General features: G+C 42.6%; 1 protein-coding gene across 7 annotated transcripts in view; it reads left to right on the forward strand.

The window, feature by feature from the left end:
- The window catches only part of PCSK5 (proprotein convertase subtilisin/kexin type 5), a 464350-nt gene that overhangs the window by 408221 nt on the left and 40713 nt on the right, over positions 1–15416 (forward strand). For 2 of the 7 annotated variants that reach the window (XM_059924937.1, XM_059924939.1), the window contains exons 25-27: positions 7322–7364; positions 11652–11788; positions 12629–12856. The exons of 1 other annotated variant lie outside the window; for it this stretch is intronic. In XM_059924937.1, coding sequence (XP_059780920.1) covers positions 7322–7364; positions 11652–11788; positions 12629–12856 — 408 coding nt within the window. Of the gene's footprint in view, positions 1–7321; positions 7365–8327; positions 8760–10851; positions 11130–11651; positions 11789–12628; positions 12857–15416 lie in introns of those variants that run through there. 4 more of the 7 variants (XM_059924938.1, XM_059924940.1, XM_059924942.1 and 1 more) reach the window with 3 other exon arrangements.

Here is a 15416-nt window from a genome sequence, read left to right on the forward strand (position 1 = left end):
AACCCTTTATCTGAATGTGTATACTTATTTACGTCTTCCTTCTTCATTCAATGCCTATTTCTGGAGCATCTGCTATGTGCCAGGCAATACTGTTGGTATTAAGGTACAGAAAAATAAAACAAAACAAAACAAGCTGTCTTCATGGAGTCTGCATTTTAGACTTCCATGAATGTACGAACCAGCCATGTTCATACATTCATTGAAGATTTATATTTACATTCTAATAATTATCTGCTTTTTCTTTTATTGTCTGTTTTCCCCCTAAAATGTAAGCTCCAGAACGAATGAATAAGTGAATGAACATACGGCTGTAGTGAGCAATCCTCATAGGGACTCAGCTGTGTATATTCAGCCATCACTTCTACCAGCTAGTTGATTTAGAGAAGGATGAAAATCCATAAACAGCTTGCCTATTATGCTATTCCATTGTTGGAATCAGGAGACTTGGTAAAGACTAAAGTCCAACAGAGAACTGAGCCTTCTTTAGCCAACATTTGTAGACAATGATTTAGATTATTTATTCATGTCTCTTCTACTACCGTGTCCCTCCAGTGTGCCGTGCCCCATTGTCAGCTGCACTATTTGCCTTACTGCCAATTCAAATATTTATTCATTGTCCTTGGACACCATTGAGGACAAAATGACTGAAAACCATCAACAGTCCCCCTAACCAAATACTTTGTATCCCAGCACCATTGAACCTTCCAGAAAAATCTTCTGCTTTGGCAAAGCTGTCAGAGGGTCCATTTCATATTTGAGTGTTCCCTATCTGAAGCAATTTTAAGTGCAAAGCCTGTTTGGATTATGTACTTTCTAGTGCTAGGCTTATAATTAGTTGCATTCTTTGGGCATATAAATCTCTTAACCCAGTTCATTTTCCTTGGGTAGACTGAAGAACTTCCGTGACTCGCCTACAAATTTGTACAGCACTGTGCAGTAACTAAGTACATATTTACTCTGGGATAATATGCATTATTGACAATGTGCTTAATTATCTCCCTGAACAATTTAAGTACTGGCTGCTTGTAAGGCTGTCTCTCTCCTCAAAGGGAGCAGTAGTGCATCTCAGTAGGGGGTGGACATTCTGCTGATGCTCCAACAAGGCTGCAGGTGCTCATAAATGGTGGTTTAAGAATGGTTGGCCCAAGTGACAGCCCCAGCCCACTTAGGGAGTCTGAGGCAGAGCCAAGAACAACCCCATTTCCTAGTCATCTGCCTCCTTTACAGAATCCTATCAGAAAAACAATTCATATTAAAAGTGAATTTTTTAAAAGGAGTTTACACAAACATCTGCCACTGTTTTAACCACACCCCATGGAAGAACGTCAGTCTTGTCCCAGTGATGTAGAATTAGGGAATGCTGAGAAACAAAATGGAAAGATGAGAAAATAGAAGTAGGCAGGAAAGGGACAGAAAATGAAGAGCAGAAGCAAAAGTCCAGGTCCCTTGGGGGAGATCTGTGGGAGGAGAGTGTTTCCAAACATGTGGCCCAAATGAGCCCTAGAACTCATAACCTGAGCACTTTCTTTCTTCCCTTAATAGCATTTTTGATTCTAATTAATTCCATAACACACATTTATTAGGAAAATATGGAAACATACACAGACACATAAATGAAATAAATCACACTATTAAATCACACTACTATTGACATTTTAGCTTTTTCTTCTGATTTTTGATAAAGTTGTATCTAGATAGATAGATAGATAGATAGATGATAGATTATACATGTATCTAGATATGGATTATCCTTTTTTACCTAGCCTATCTTGAAAATGTTTTCATGTCTTTAAACACTCTTGAGAAACAAAATTTTAATGGCTATGTACTAGCCCATCTTGTACGAATGTACCAGATTTTTTTTAACCTATTCCCAATAGATGAACTTTTAGGCTGTCTTTTGCAGGGACGTAAGTATTGGTTATTTTCATCTAGAAAGTTTGTTCTGGGAATAAATTTATGTACTAAAGCTATAGTGGGTGGTAGAAAGGTGGAGAAAGTAGAATCTAGCCCTATCACTCAAACACGTTCATTCATGTCTATATTTTCAACTTTTCCTCCACCCCAAAAGTGCTAGGTGAACAAGCTGATTAGAATTATATAGTCTGTCTGTAAATAAGGGCTGGAAGCCAAGTGCAGGGAGTCCTTATATATAAATATATGCATATGAGTGAAGTCATCAGAGTCACTCCTTTCAATTATAACTTTAAGGAAGCAAACGTAAGACATATTCCTGGAAGTTTAACATATGAATTCATTAGCTCAGATGTGGCTTTTGGTTAGGCGTGGCCTGAGTCAGTGGTCTTCAAAGAGAAGTGTGCAAGACAATCCACTGGGCTGCAGAAAAATACAGAACTTGTATTCAAAATTATTTTTAGGTTATTCTCTTAAATGTTCTACTTTAGCATGCCTTTTTTTTTTTTTTTTTTTTGGCTGCGGTGGGTCTTCGTTGCTGTGCGCAGGGTTTCTCTAGTTGGGGTGAGCGGGGGCTACTCTTCATTGCGGTGTGCAGGCTTCTCATTGCGGTGGCTTCTCTTGTTGGGGAGCACGGGCTTTAGGTGTGTGGGCTTCAGTAGTTGTGGCACACGGGCTCAGTAGTTGTGGCTCGCGGGCTCTAGAGAGCAGGCTCAGTAGTTGCGGAGCAAGAGCTTAGTTGCTCCGCGGCATGTTAGATCTTCCCGGACCAGGGCTTGAACACATGTCCCCTGCATTGGCAGGCGGATTCTTAACCACTGCGCCACCAGGGAAGCCCTAGCATGCCTTTTTAATGTATGTAAAATATTCATGCACCAGTACATATAAATAATTTACACACACACATATATGCATTGCAGGTACCTGTTAATTTTTTTTTAAACCATATTTCAAAAAAATATGGGGATTACTGCTTTTGATTTGTGGTATTATGGAGCTCGGAGAGTTATTGGGGCTAGAAACCTATAAAGTGTGGGTGGAGCATCAGTTTGGTCTAATGCTTTGCCTGAGTGTGGGAGGCACTGGGAAGGCAAGTAAAGCCCCAAGTTTGGTCAAGCCTAGGGTATAGGTGATTGGGCCTGGAAAGGTGACTAAGCCAAAAAGGTCGAGATCACCCGAGAAAAGCAAGCCTCTAAGGTATGCTGAATTACAATGAGGTGGGTGCTGTTTTATGGCACAGATGTGGCCTAAGAGGCCAAGGTAGAAGGACCCTAATGAGTCTAGGACAGCTGAGAAGAGACTGAGGTAGGTGAGAGCTTAGGAGCCTCCCAAGACTGCAAGTTTAACATGCCCATTAGTCTAGCATTCTAGGCAGTAACCTAGTAGGTCTTTGCAGTAATGGGACATGGGACAGACAGGTTTCAATAGGCAGTAGTAGAGGGAAGCCTGGCTAGCACGGGGTATGGACAAAGTCCTAGAAGCCTAAAAATGTATTTTGAGAGAAATAGCCCAAGGCAAGTTAGGAGCACCTTGACATTAACTTTTCCCCACAGTTTTACAGAGACTCAATTCTGCCTAAACAATATATCTAATCCCTGGCTAATTCTGGCATATCTAGATATTATACAATAAAAGGCTAGTCTTGAGGCACCAGTTTCTTCTGTCTCCCTCAAACGAAAAAGAAACATACAATAAGAAACATAAATTTAGAGAAAGCAAATTAGAGTCGTTTTAGCTTGTATGTATTTTTAATTACGTGACTCAAAGTTTATGTAAACCATAAAAATAAATTTTTTTCTCTGGACATTTTTAAATGTTCAGTTCCATCTGAAGTTTGAAATATCTCTTTTCCAATATAGTTTGTAAGTAGGATGTACAGAACTCCTAATGTGGCCCTGATCCACCCCTATTCAATGGTGAAGGCTATAGGTATTACTGAGAACAAAATAAAATGTCAGAGAATGTAAGTTGACCACTGAAGGTGACATTGACAGCAGGAGTCAATGTCTCCATGAGGACAGGGCATTTGTGGTGAGTTCCAGCCCTGCTGGTCTCCAAGGGAACAGTGGAAAGGTGACGCAGAGAATCACGTAGCTCTGTCCAGACAGAGTGGACGCTGTAGTCCTACTCACCCCATCCCATAAAAATGAGACAATAAAACAATTTTTCTCAAGAAATGAAGGCTGTATCCCCATCTTGACAAGGCATCTGCTCGCACATTCTCCTTAGCTGGGATGTGAGCAGCTGAAAGCCAGTGGCTGTTTCTGAAGGCTTTTTTCTAAAAGTGGAAGTCTCTCACTCTCTGAATTCTGTCTGAACTTGCCCCATCCCTCCTCAAAATATGCTCTCTCAGCTCAAAGTTTGACAAGATCAAATAACCAGAGCTATTTAAATACCCTGTTTTGGGTAAAGCTTCCAAGACAGTTAACAATTCTAGCTTGTTTACACTCTTCAAACACCACCCCCTCACTCCTCACCCCAACACACACACACATATTAGAAGTCAGGAAAATTCACCTTCCTCCTTAAGCCCTCCTTACCAACCAAATGCCAACTTGACTTAGAGTCAATTTCTAGGTTTGGAATTGTTACCTTTCCTTAATCCCAAAGCAGCTGCCTCTCAGTGGTCAAGCTAAATCCATTTAGCTGATGTTTGACTTGTGGATCTTCTGCGGTAGAAAAATTTTTCTAAATAACTCTTAATGCTTTAGAACTGTTAATAATGAGAAAGACTAGTGGGCATTCATGAGCTGTTATAAGACAGGGTTCCTGTTCTACGCCTTATTCATTTATGCAAACTGTTGTAAAGGTACCAAATTCACTGTGCAACTGGGCTGGAAAAGTCCCTGGAATGGAGATTACATTGGTATGCACATTTCTGAGGCTTGGTTCTGTTTCACATTTTCATCAGTGACCTGCTTAAGGGAGCAGAGAGCAAACTCATTAAGTTCCTAGATGGGAGGGATGGCCAGAACATTAGAGAACAGGATTAGAATTTCCCCAGCCCTTGCCAAATTAGCAAAACTGTCGGAGTCAAATATGTTCATGGGGGACAGGCAGGGAAGAGGAAAGCTGCCCAAATGCAAGCCGAGTAGTAGCAACTTATTTAGGAGCAGAACTGAAAAGACTATAGATGCAAGCACAGACTAGTAGCAGGAAATAAACTTACCCAGTATAACCACTAGCGTTCATTGAGACCTTTGCACCCCCTTAAGATGGATTCAGATTCCCCAATCAATGGATTGGAGAAGCATAAAGCCCTCCCCTAAGAATTCTAAGAATTCCAGTGAGCTTTTCTTCTCATGGCACCTCTAAATTCAGATTCCTGATTCCATTTAATTTCCCTGGTTTATGATTCATTTCACTGCCCTGCTCTAGTCACCCTATAGCAAACCACATTGACCCAGACATAAAAACCATTTCCCTCCCATGAGCAAACCATGGCCTCCTGCAGAAGGGCCTGGCTATCTCCTTGGTTGTCTTGGCTCTTGCTTAATCCTTCTGATTAAACTTCTATCCCAAGTAGCTTAGCAAGATATTTTCCTAAATACAGACAGTTCTCTCCTTTAGAGGAACTCTGGGACCAGCTATTAAGAGAATAACATTTACACCTGTGTTATCTAACAGAAGCCAACATGACAAAGTCACGAGCCAACAGTGCTTCAGCCAAGGGCCGGCCCATATCTTCTGTAAAGTAAATAAATACTAGATAGTAAATACTTTCTAACTCTATTGCAACCACTCCGATGCTATAACATGAAAGCATTCACACAAAATATGCAAACAAAAGGGGCCTGACTGGATTTGGCCCCCGAGTGGGCCATAGTTTGCCAACTCCTGCAACACTCAGCTTCAGAATCTTAGACTTTCGGGGAGGCTTAGCAGCCATTATCATTCAACCTGCAGAAATCAGCACCCAGAAAATAGAGTGCCGCTTACGCGGGTTCACAAGACAGGTAAGCCAGGGTTAAAACTTCAAATTAGAAACAGGTAGCCCAGTTCCCAGGCCAGCCTATATCATCACTATCTATCTATCTATCTATCTATCTATCTATCTATCTATCTAGATACAACTTTATCAAAAATCAGAAGAAAAAGCTAAAATGTCAATAGTAGTGTGATTTAATAGTGTGATTTATTTCATTTATGTGTCTGTGTATGTTTCCATATTTTCCTAATAAATGTGTGTTATGGAATTAATTAGAATCAAAAATGCTATTTCCAGAAGGTTCTAAGGATCCCTGCTTACATGGCAGAACTTCTTCTAGAAATTCTCCACTATAACTTTGGCACATGCATTAGTCGTAGTATGTGTGAGACACAGTAGTATCGTCTTGCAGCACCTCGAGGAGGAGGACCCAAGATAAAAGTCTGACTAAAGATGCGGATGAGGTTGACTCTACCACCAAGGGGCAGACTTCTTGAAAACCAGAGTAAAGCCTAGAATAGATCAGGAAGGAAAACTAGGCACAAAGTTCAAAGGACATAATTTTATTTCGTTTAAATAAAGTTAAAGGTGACATAAATCCTCATATACCAAGAGGAATGTTTCCAAAAGGAGCAATTGTTTTCCATCTCCTTTTAGAATGAAAAGAGCAGAAGTGGAGTATAGGTTAGATCACAGAAAGAACTTAATGGAGGTAACCCTGTTACTCACGAGAACTGCAGGCCAGAGGAAGTCACAGAATTGTCTTAATAATTGGATCTGGGAGTTGGCATCTTTCAGGGAGGGACAGGAGGGAGGGAAATAGACTGAGTCAGTGATTCTCAACGTCCTTTCTGTCTCATTAAGTCCCCTGAAAGCTGTAGGAAAGAGTCCTTCTCTGAGCCAACAGGGACACATTGAATTATTGTGTTTAATGAGAGCAGGACAGTTTCTTTAAGAGGGTGGTGAAGTGCAGAACACAAAGTGGATACTGTATTGGAAAAAAATAATTGTCCAGATTTCAAAGGAGCTTCCCAAACGACACTCCCTCACATTGGCAGGCATTTGGGGTAACTCATGAAAAACCCACCACTCATGGTTGGAAGCTTGCAGCCCCTTCCAAATGTGTGTGTGGACGTGCTTGATGCCTTTACCTAGGTAGTGGCCAGGAGTTTCTTCCTGTAGGTCATTCTTGATCAGCAATTTGAAGACCCAGTAGCTTGAGCCTATTCCTCCTTGCAAGTCAAGGCCAAGTTTTTATGAGAACTCTTATGTTACTAACTTTGATAAAGACAAATCCTAGCGTACATCTTGTTACTAATTAAAAATGGTACAATCTATTCAAATATCATTTCTAGACAGTATATTTCATGAAACTATCCCACAACTATTTGTCTCAAGCCACAACTTTTCCAAAGCTTGGTTTTTCAAATGATGAACTCTTGATGATGATTATTTTTTATTATTATAATTTTTTTCCAGACGATCCAGGAACCTGCACATCATGCGCTATGGGGTATTACGTGTAAGTCTGGCGTTTTTTTTTTTTTTTTTTTCTCATGGCACTAACTTTTTCTGCAGTTTAAGCATTACTGACTTAATCCTAAATCCAGTGGTTAAAGCAAAGAGGGCCTGCAGCCTGAAGCAACTCTCTCCTGTCAGGCTATTAATGAACAATTCTTGCATTTAGCAATAAGAGTGCAGCTGTTCTCTTGCCTTGAAAGGAGGTCCTCTCTTTCTTGGTCCTGGAAGTCACCCAGCCTGACACTGGTGTCTAGGAATCTTGCCATGGGTTACCAAGATTCAGACCTTGCTGTTTATGGACAGACTTTAATAATATACCTGACCCCAAGCAAGCTGTTTCCAAATGTCTGCACGGAGACCTCGTCCTTAAAGGGAGTCAGACAGTCCAGGATCAAGCCAGGTGTTTCGTTGGTTCTTTTTTTTTTTTTTTTTTTTTTTAATTAATTTATTTATTTTTGGCTGCATTGGGTCTTTGTTGCTGCGTGCGGGCTTTCTCTGGTTGCGGCGAGTGGGGGCTACTCTTTGTTGCGGTGCGCGGGCTTCTCATAGCAGTGGCTTCTCTTGTTGCGGAGCATGGGCTCTAAGCTCTCGGGCTCTGAAGCTGTGGCACGTGGGCTCAGAAGTTGTGGCATGTGGTCTCAGTAGTTGTGGCTCACGGGCTCTAGAGCGCAGGCTCAGTAGTTGTGGCGCATGGGGTTAGTTGCTCCACGGCATGTGGGATCTTCCCGGACCAGGGCTCAAACCCGTGTCCCCTGCATTGGCAGGTGGATTCTTAACCACTGCGCCACCAGGGAAGTCCGTTTCGTTAGTTCTTAATGCTCCCGTGAGTAATGAGAGACATGGACCACTAGGTTAAATGAAATGCAGATAACCATCACCCCCAAAGTTCTCTGTTAAAAATCTACAAATCAAAGATGGTATGTCTCAACATCACCTCCCCCTCCTATTCTTGTCTCCCTTCCAGGGTACGTTGGTGCCTATCTTGGAAGAAAAACTAAGAAAAGAAGGGAGACACAAGCTAGTGGGGGATCTACATTTGGGTCACCTCCACTTTGGTGGGCTGATTCCTCCTGTCACCACACGGCCTTTCTCCTCCATCAGATTCCAAGGACTCAAAATGTGGTGGGAAGAGGTTAAAAGGGGTGAGGAGGATGGGAAGGAAAGGCAAACCCAACAAGCTGAAATATACATAAAGTGATCCGTTAACCTTAGCACTACTTAACCTTACGGATTTAATTCAAGTTTTCCAGAATTGCCTAATATTCTCTACATTGACTATGTCTCTACATCCTCCTGATGGGATGATTTAAATTATTGTTTCATTTAAACAAGGGAGGAGGGTGGGTAAGAGGTCCCTAGACTTGATCATTGTAAGGTAGACCAGATGACATTCAATGAGCAGCCGGTCATTTGTCAGCACATTCATGGTTGGTGTGTGGCCCGCCACACGAACCCCCAGCAGACATGAACCGCAGAAACGCAAGCATTTCTTGGTAAGGTCACATGGTTGAAGGGACAAAATGTTCCTCTAGGAGCCAAGGAAGGAGGACTTAGACTCAAATAAAGAAATAGTGACCATGCAGAAGCAGGTGAGGAATTCTCCTCTTAGTCTCTATTACAGCCCTACATCCCTCCAGTCTAGCTCTGCCCTGGCTGTCTTCTTCATTTTGATGCCAGAACACACCCCTTCACCTGCACCTACTGCCTCTGCCACCTGAGAGCTGCTTCCTCTGTTAAACTTTGGAGCCAATCTCTCCATTTCACCACCGCTTGCTAATGAGCATGTTTCATAAAACCCCTTGAGACACAAATACACTGAAAGAACATGCCCAACATCACTAAGGGTAAAACATTAGATATTTGTTCCCAGAAACACATCTTTATAACCCTTTAGAATACGCAGTAACTTCGAATACACATACACTAATAAAACACTGCACAATAGACGTTGTTAAGGAAGAAATGCAAAGCTTCCCTCTGATATCTTTTTGATGCTGTGAAATTCATCAGAGGGCAAAGGTCAACTTCATTCCACTCCGCTTTCAAATGAACCTCAGCGGAGGCTGAATTACAATGTTTTACTATAGAATGAGAATAACAGATGATATATGTAAAACTATATATACAGAAAAGCTAAGGCATTTCACTGTTAATATCAATAATCTGGTTACAGACATCATGGTAAGCTAATTGAACTCAACACTGAACTGTTTCAGACCTGGCGGGTGCCACGTGGCAAAAGTACACAAGTTGTTCAAACAGATCTTGGGTAAAATCCCAGTCCCACCCTTACCTATGTGACTTTGAGCACTTAACCCTGAAGCTCAGTTCCCTTATCTGGAAATTAAAGATAAGTAACAGCTACCAGGGCTTCCCTGGTGGCGCAGTGGTTGAGAATCTGCCTGCCAATGCAGGGGACACGGGTTCGAGCCCTGGTCTGGGAAGATCCCACATGCCGCGGAGCAACTAAGCCCGTGAGCCACAACTACTGAGCCTGCGCGTCTGGAGCCTGTGCTCCGCAACGGGAGAGGCCGCGACAGTGAGAGGCCCGCGCGCCGCGATGAAGAGTGGCCCCCGCTCGCCGCAACTGGAGAAAGCCCTCGCACAGAAACGAAGACCCAACACAGCCAAAAATAAATATAAATAAATAAATAAATTTATTAAAAAAAAAAAAAAAAAGTAACAGCTACCATATGGGGATTGTGCAGAGGTTTAAGTGAGCTAATACCTGACACATAATCGGTACTCCCTAAGTAAATATCAGTATCCCTTTCCTTCTTCCTAGCCTCCTCCCTGCTGTCCCAGTAAAGGGTCCTTGGAGTCCAGAGCGAGGTGGTTAATGACTTGGTTTGGAGGGCACACAACAGACCAAGAGGAAGTTTTCTCCCTTGAAACCCGAATATCTATACCTGTTAAAAATGATGCATTGGGACTTCCCTGGTGGTCCAGTGGTTAAGACTCTATGCTCCCAATGCAGGGGGCCCAGGTTCGATCCCTGGTCAGGGAACTAGATCCCTCATGCCACAACTAAGAGCCCGCATGCCACAACTAAAGATCTCGCATGCCTCAACTAAAGATTTCACATGCTGCAACTGAAGATCCTGCACGTGGCAACGAATATCCCGCATGCCGCAACTAAGACCCAGTGCAGCCAAATAAATAAATAAATTTTTTTTTTAAATGATGTGTAATCAGGGGGTGAGATAAATTAGGAGTTTGGGATTAACATATACACACACTACTATATAAAATAGGAAACAACAAAGACCTACTGTATAGCACTGGGAACTCTACTCAATATCTTATAATAACCTATAATGGAAAAGAATCTGAAAAAGCATTTATATATAAATATATATATCTCTGAATCACTTTGCTGTACAGTTAAAACTAACACAACATAGTAACTTAACTAGATCTCAATTTAAAAAATGATGTATAGGGCTTCCCTGGTGGCGCAGTGGTTGAGAATCTGCCTGCCAATGCAGGGGACACGGGTTCGAGCCCTGGTCTGAGAAGATCCCACATGCCGCGGAGCAACTAGGTCCGTGAGCCACAACTACTGAGCCTGCGCGTCTGGAGCCTGTGCTCCGCAACAAGAGAGGCCACGATAGTGAGAGGCCCGCGCACCGCGATGAAGAGTGGCCCCCGCTTGTTGCAACTGGAGAAAGCCCTCTCACAGAAACGAAGACCCAACACAGCCAAAAATAAAATAAATAAATAAATAAATAAACTCCAATCTCTAAAAAAAAACAAAAAACAAAACAGAACCTTCTAAAAAAATGATGTATAATATATGTATAAAATAAATAAGCTAAAAGGATATATTGTACAGCACAGGGAATATAGCCAGTATTTTATAACTATAAATGGAACACAACCTTTAAAAATTGTGAATCACTAAATTGTACACCTGAAACTTATATAATATTGTACATCAACTATACCTCAATAAAAAAAAAATTTAATGATGCATAATATTTGAAAGTTGCTAAGAGAATAGATCTTAAAAGTTCCTGTCACAAGAAAAAAAATTCTGTAACTATGTATGATAACGGATGTTACTGTGGTGATCATTTTGCAATATATACAAATATTAAACTATTATGTTGTACACCTGAAACCAATGTAATGTTGTATGTCAGTTATACTTCAAAATATTAAGGGAAAAAAAGACTATAACTTCAAAAGAGATGATGTGTAGATACATACAAGGAGATTAAATTATGGTGATAAAGAGAAATATGTCAACACAGCTCGTGGAAGAAACTCCATCTTCTCCCCCCAGGTTCAAACACCAGTGTTATAAAACCTGTCCTGAGAAGACCTACAGGGAAGAATCTGAATGCAAAGCATGTGATACCAACTGTGGCAACTGCGACCAGAATGAATGCTACTGGTGTGAAGAGGGCTTCTTCCTCTTGGGTAAGCTCAAAAACGGCACTGTACAAAGTGACCGCAAGGCTCCAGGGCTCCACCCAGAAATGGGAGAGCTCCTCTGATCAGTTTTAGAGTCTTCCTGTGTCTCTTGTCCAAGAAGGAATTTTAATTTGGTTTGAAAATAAACATTAGCCAGGACTACTTCTTTCTGCTTTTATTATTGAAGCATAGCTCCGATTTCAGTAATTAATCTCAAGTGTCTCTAAGCTGATGGAAAGAAGAGTGAATGGAGGGGAGGGAGAGGTGCTGAAGAGAAATGCTTTGGAATTGAAGTCACCTGGAATATTCAGAACATGACCCTTTCCTTGAGACTTCATCCATGTTATATATTCCTTGCACTGTAAAAGTTAAATAAGATCTTTTGTCTTAGATTTTGGTCAATTCATTGACTTTGATGGAAATGAATAGTTAGGAAAGATAAATACTGTGAGCCTTCCAATTGAAGAGAAGAGTCCAGGTTCTTGAATGTTTGTGGGAGAAAGAGTGGGGCAGACAGCCCACAGTGACCTTCAGAGATTCTGTATGTAGAGATCATTTTATTTGCAGTTTTTCAAGGCCTTGAGGACATGAATGTCTTTGTTCTATGCTCCTAACCCTTTGAGCTGACAGCCAACTTAAATTTTCAGTTGAAAGAGGACTTAAAGCGTTGGATTTATTAAGACACGATTCTTGGTTGAAATAAGCAAATGCCATCATGGTTTCTTTAAAAACTAAAAAATGTTCCTCAGCCTCCCTTCGGCCTGTTTAGAACTTGGCCCTGCGTAGATCACCAAGCTCAGCCAGCCAGGGCTGCATTTCATGCCTCCATTCTGTGTTCTCACGTAGGCGGCAGCTGCGTGAGGAACTGTGGCCCTGGCTTCTACGGTCACCCAGAGATGGGAGAATGTGAGCCCTGCCACCGAGCCTGCGAAACCTGCACCGGTCTTGGCCACAACCAGTGTAGCAGCTGCAGAGAAGGGTTGCAGCTGCTGCATGGGACGTGTGTGCATCTGGCCCAGACCCAGGTGGAAGGCAGATTCTGGAATGGTATGGACCTCCCGAGAGAGATCGCAGGTGTCTAGCTGCCTCCTCTGCCTCCCCCCCCCCCACCCCCAAACCCTTGCTTTCGGGATACCCAAGAGATGAAGGCTGCCAGTAAAAGAAAAGCCTGGAGTCCCAGAGCCTCTGTGATGCTCATTGCAGGAGAGGATAGGAGACTATGGCTGGCATTTGGCGAGGAGGGAAAACCCAAAGGGCCACTGATGACTGATCTGACCACTTGAGTTTCCACCTGGGTGGAGTATACTGCAGAGCATGTAAAGAGTGTCAGAGAGAGAAATGACTACCATTTTCTCAAAGATTTCAGAATAGCTTCTATCACATTCACTTATCTCTTTATTAAAAAAGAGATAAAAGAAAACTACCAGTGGGATAGCTTGTCCAGTTAGACAAGGAAGAATCACTCTAAATTATGGGAACTTCAGCTGAAATGACTGATCTTTCTGGCTGGATTATTAGAACTTGCCATCATTCAAGCTTACCTTTTAAAAGTTGCCCCTCTAGTTGCAGATGGGGAAAGTGGGGGGCTTGAGAAGCGGCGGGAGGGAGGAAAAGTGTGGGAGCTTGGAATCTAACAGTAAAGGCCTGTGTGTATTCATTCCCACCTGAGTCTTCGGAATTGGCCTCCAGACCCTGAAGCCTTGGTCACAGGCTTCCTGGCAAGGCGTTACAACCTTGCAGTGACCTCTCCATGTCTGAGGTGGTTAAAAAACAAAATCCTCCTCCTGCTGGAAAAATCTGACTCACATTCTATGCAGAGACGCTCATGAAAACAAGAGATGTTCTCCGTTTTGATTTCGAGGCAAGGATTTGTTTAAAAAGGTCATTTCAGTGCAGAAGCAACAGCAGCTGAAAGCAGGTCTGCTTGGGATGATTCTTCTAAGAGCTGGAGGGAAGGATAGATCTGGGGCAAGAGAAAAGCCTCTTGCTGGGTTTCAGAGGAAGGATGTCCACAGCTGCTGTCTACTTCGACAGTGTCGCATATGTGACTTAAAGGAAGAGCAGCTCGGAGCCCATCACAAACCCAGCAGCCAAAGGCCACGGAGAACACTGGCCGATTTCAGAGACACAGCCAGGAAGAAAATCATTCACTCCAGACTGGGATATCTTCCGTGAATTAAGGCTGAACCAAAATGCTGAAAACGAGTTTGTCTGGCATTCAGGCATTTAAGAGGCAGTGGAAGCCAAGAGGAAAATAGTCTGGTGGTGTGTTTCTAGCTCAGAACATCTGTATTTTATCTGGCGTCCAGATGATGAAAAGGTTCAGGGAGCCAAGAGTCAGAGCAGATTGATTCCCCAAATGATTACACGTCCCTTTCAACTGGACTACGCACTTCGCAAGCAGAAATGAGGTCTTGATTGCTCCCCCCTTTGTCGAAGCGTCACACCTACCCCTCTGCATTTTCTACTATCAAAACGTAATGTTTTTGAAGAGAGGAAGGAATTAGTCCATTTGGGGATTTACTACTAAGGCATTCAGGAAGCAGATGAGAATATTTCTCATGGCTGGACAAAAGCAGTGAAGTCAGTGACACGGCTGCACTTTCCCACATCTGTGATCTGGGAAATAAGACATGCAGACTATGAACAACGAGAAAAACTTAACTGAGCAAGGTAAGACCAGAGCTCAGCTTCCCCGGCATAGTTGAGGTACCACTGAAATGGACAGTAAATGAGAAATGTACTCCACAAGGCCCTGAGAGTATTTGAGCCAATGCCTACATTTTTCTCCTGACTTCGTTTCCTTAAAAAACAGGGTTGAGGTTGTAATAGGAGAGCAGAGGGTTCCAGAGAACAAGCACTAATTAACCGCACCTTTAAGATGATGGAAAGCAGATTGCAGTCATCCTGGGTCAACTCAGAGGGAGCCCAGACAAATCAGAGTGTTTATGAGAGAATGGAGCTACCTAGGTGGTACCAGCGAAGTGTTGTGTTGTTTTTGTTGTTTTAAACACAGATTCAGATCCAGGTAGGACAGAGCAGATGGGACAAACTTTAGCCCATTTCTTCACCCACACTACTGCCAGTGGAAACAATAAGCTCATGCTTGCATCTGAAGACTATGACCACCCCCACTGTCTATGTCAGCATGTGTCGGGGAGATGCCCTTGAAATAAAAATCCAACTAGAGTCCACTGAACTCCTCTTTTAATAACGTGGCTACTCATGATGAGAGTGGTGAGGATGACAGGTCATCACCCTTTGTCAATTACCCGCTGAGCCTGGGAATGCCTCCTATCCTGGTCCAAGGATGGAGATTTTCCTACGCCTCAGACCATAGCTGGCAAATCCTCCAGCCAAGACTAAGTAATCTCCAGAGATTCTTCCTGCCACGTAAAAGTCACTGCACAAAAGTATAGACCGTCCCCAGATTCCCTGTCCCAGTCACTAACTAATATATTGTGAAGATTACTTAGGCCAATGTCACTGCGCGGCAATAATAGAACCAGTGTTAAACAGGCTGCTGCCAATGGCATCAGTAGTGACTCAGGCAACACTCAGAGCCACCGTTAGTGAAAATGTTCAGGGGTGGCAGGCCACGGGCTTTGAAAGAAGATGATGGCTTCAGCTGGTT

This window comes from Balaenoptera ricei, chromosome 6 (genome assembly GCF_028023285.1).
Source record: "Balaenoptera ricei isolate mBalRic1 chromosome 6, mBalRic1.hap2, whole genome shotgun sequence".
Classification (NCBI taxonomy): domain Eukaryota; kingdom Metazoa; phylum Chordata; class Mammalia; order Artiodactyla; family Balaenopteridae; genus Balaenoptera; species Balaenoptera ricei.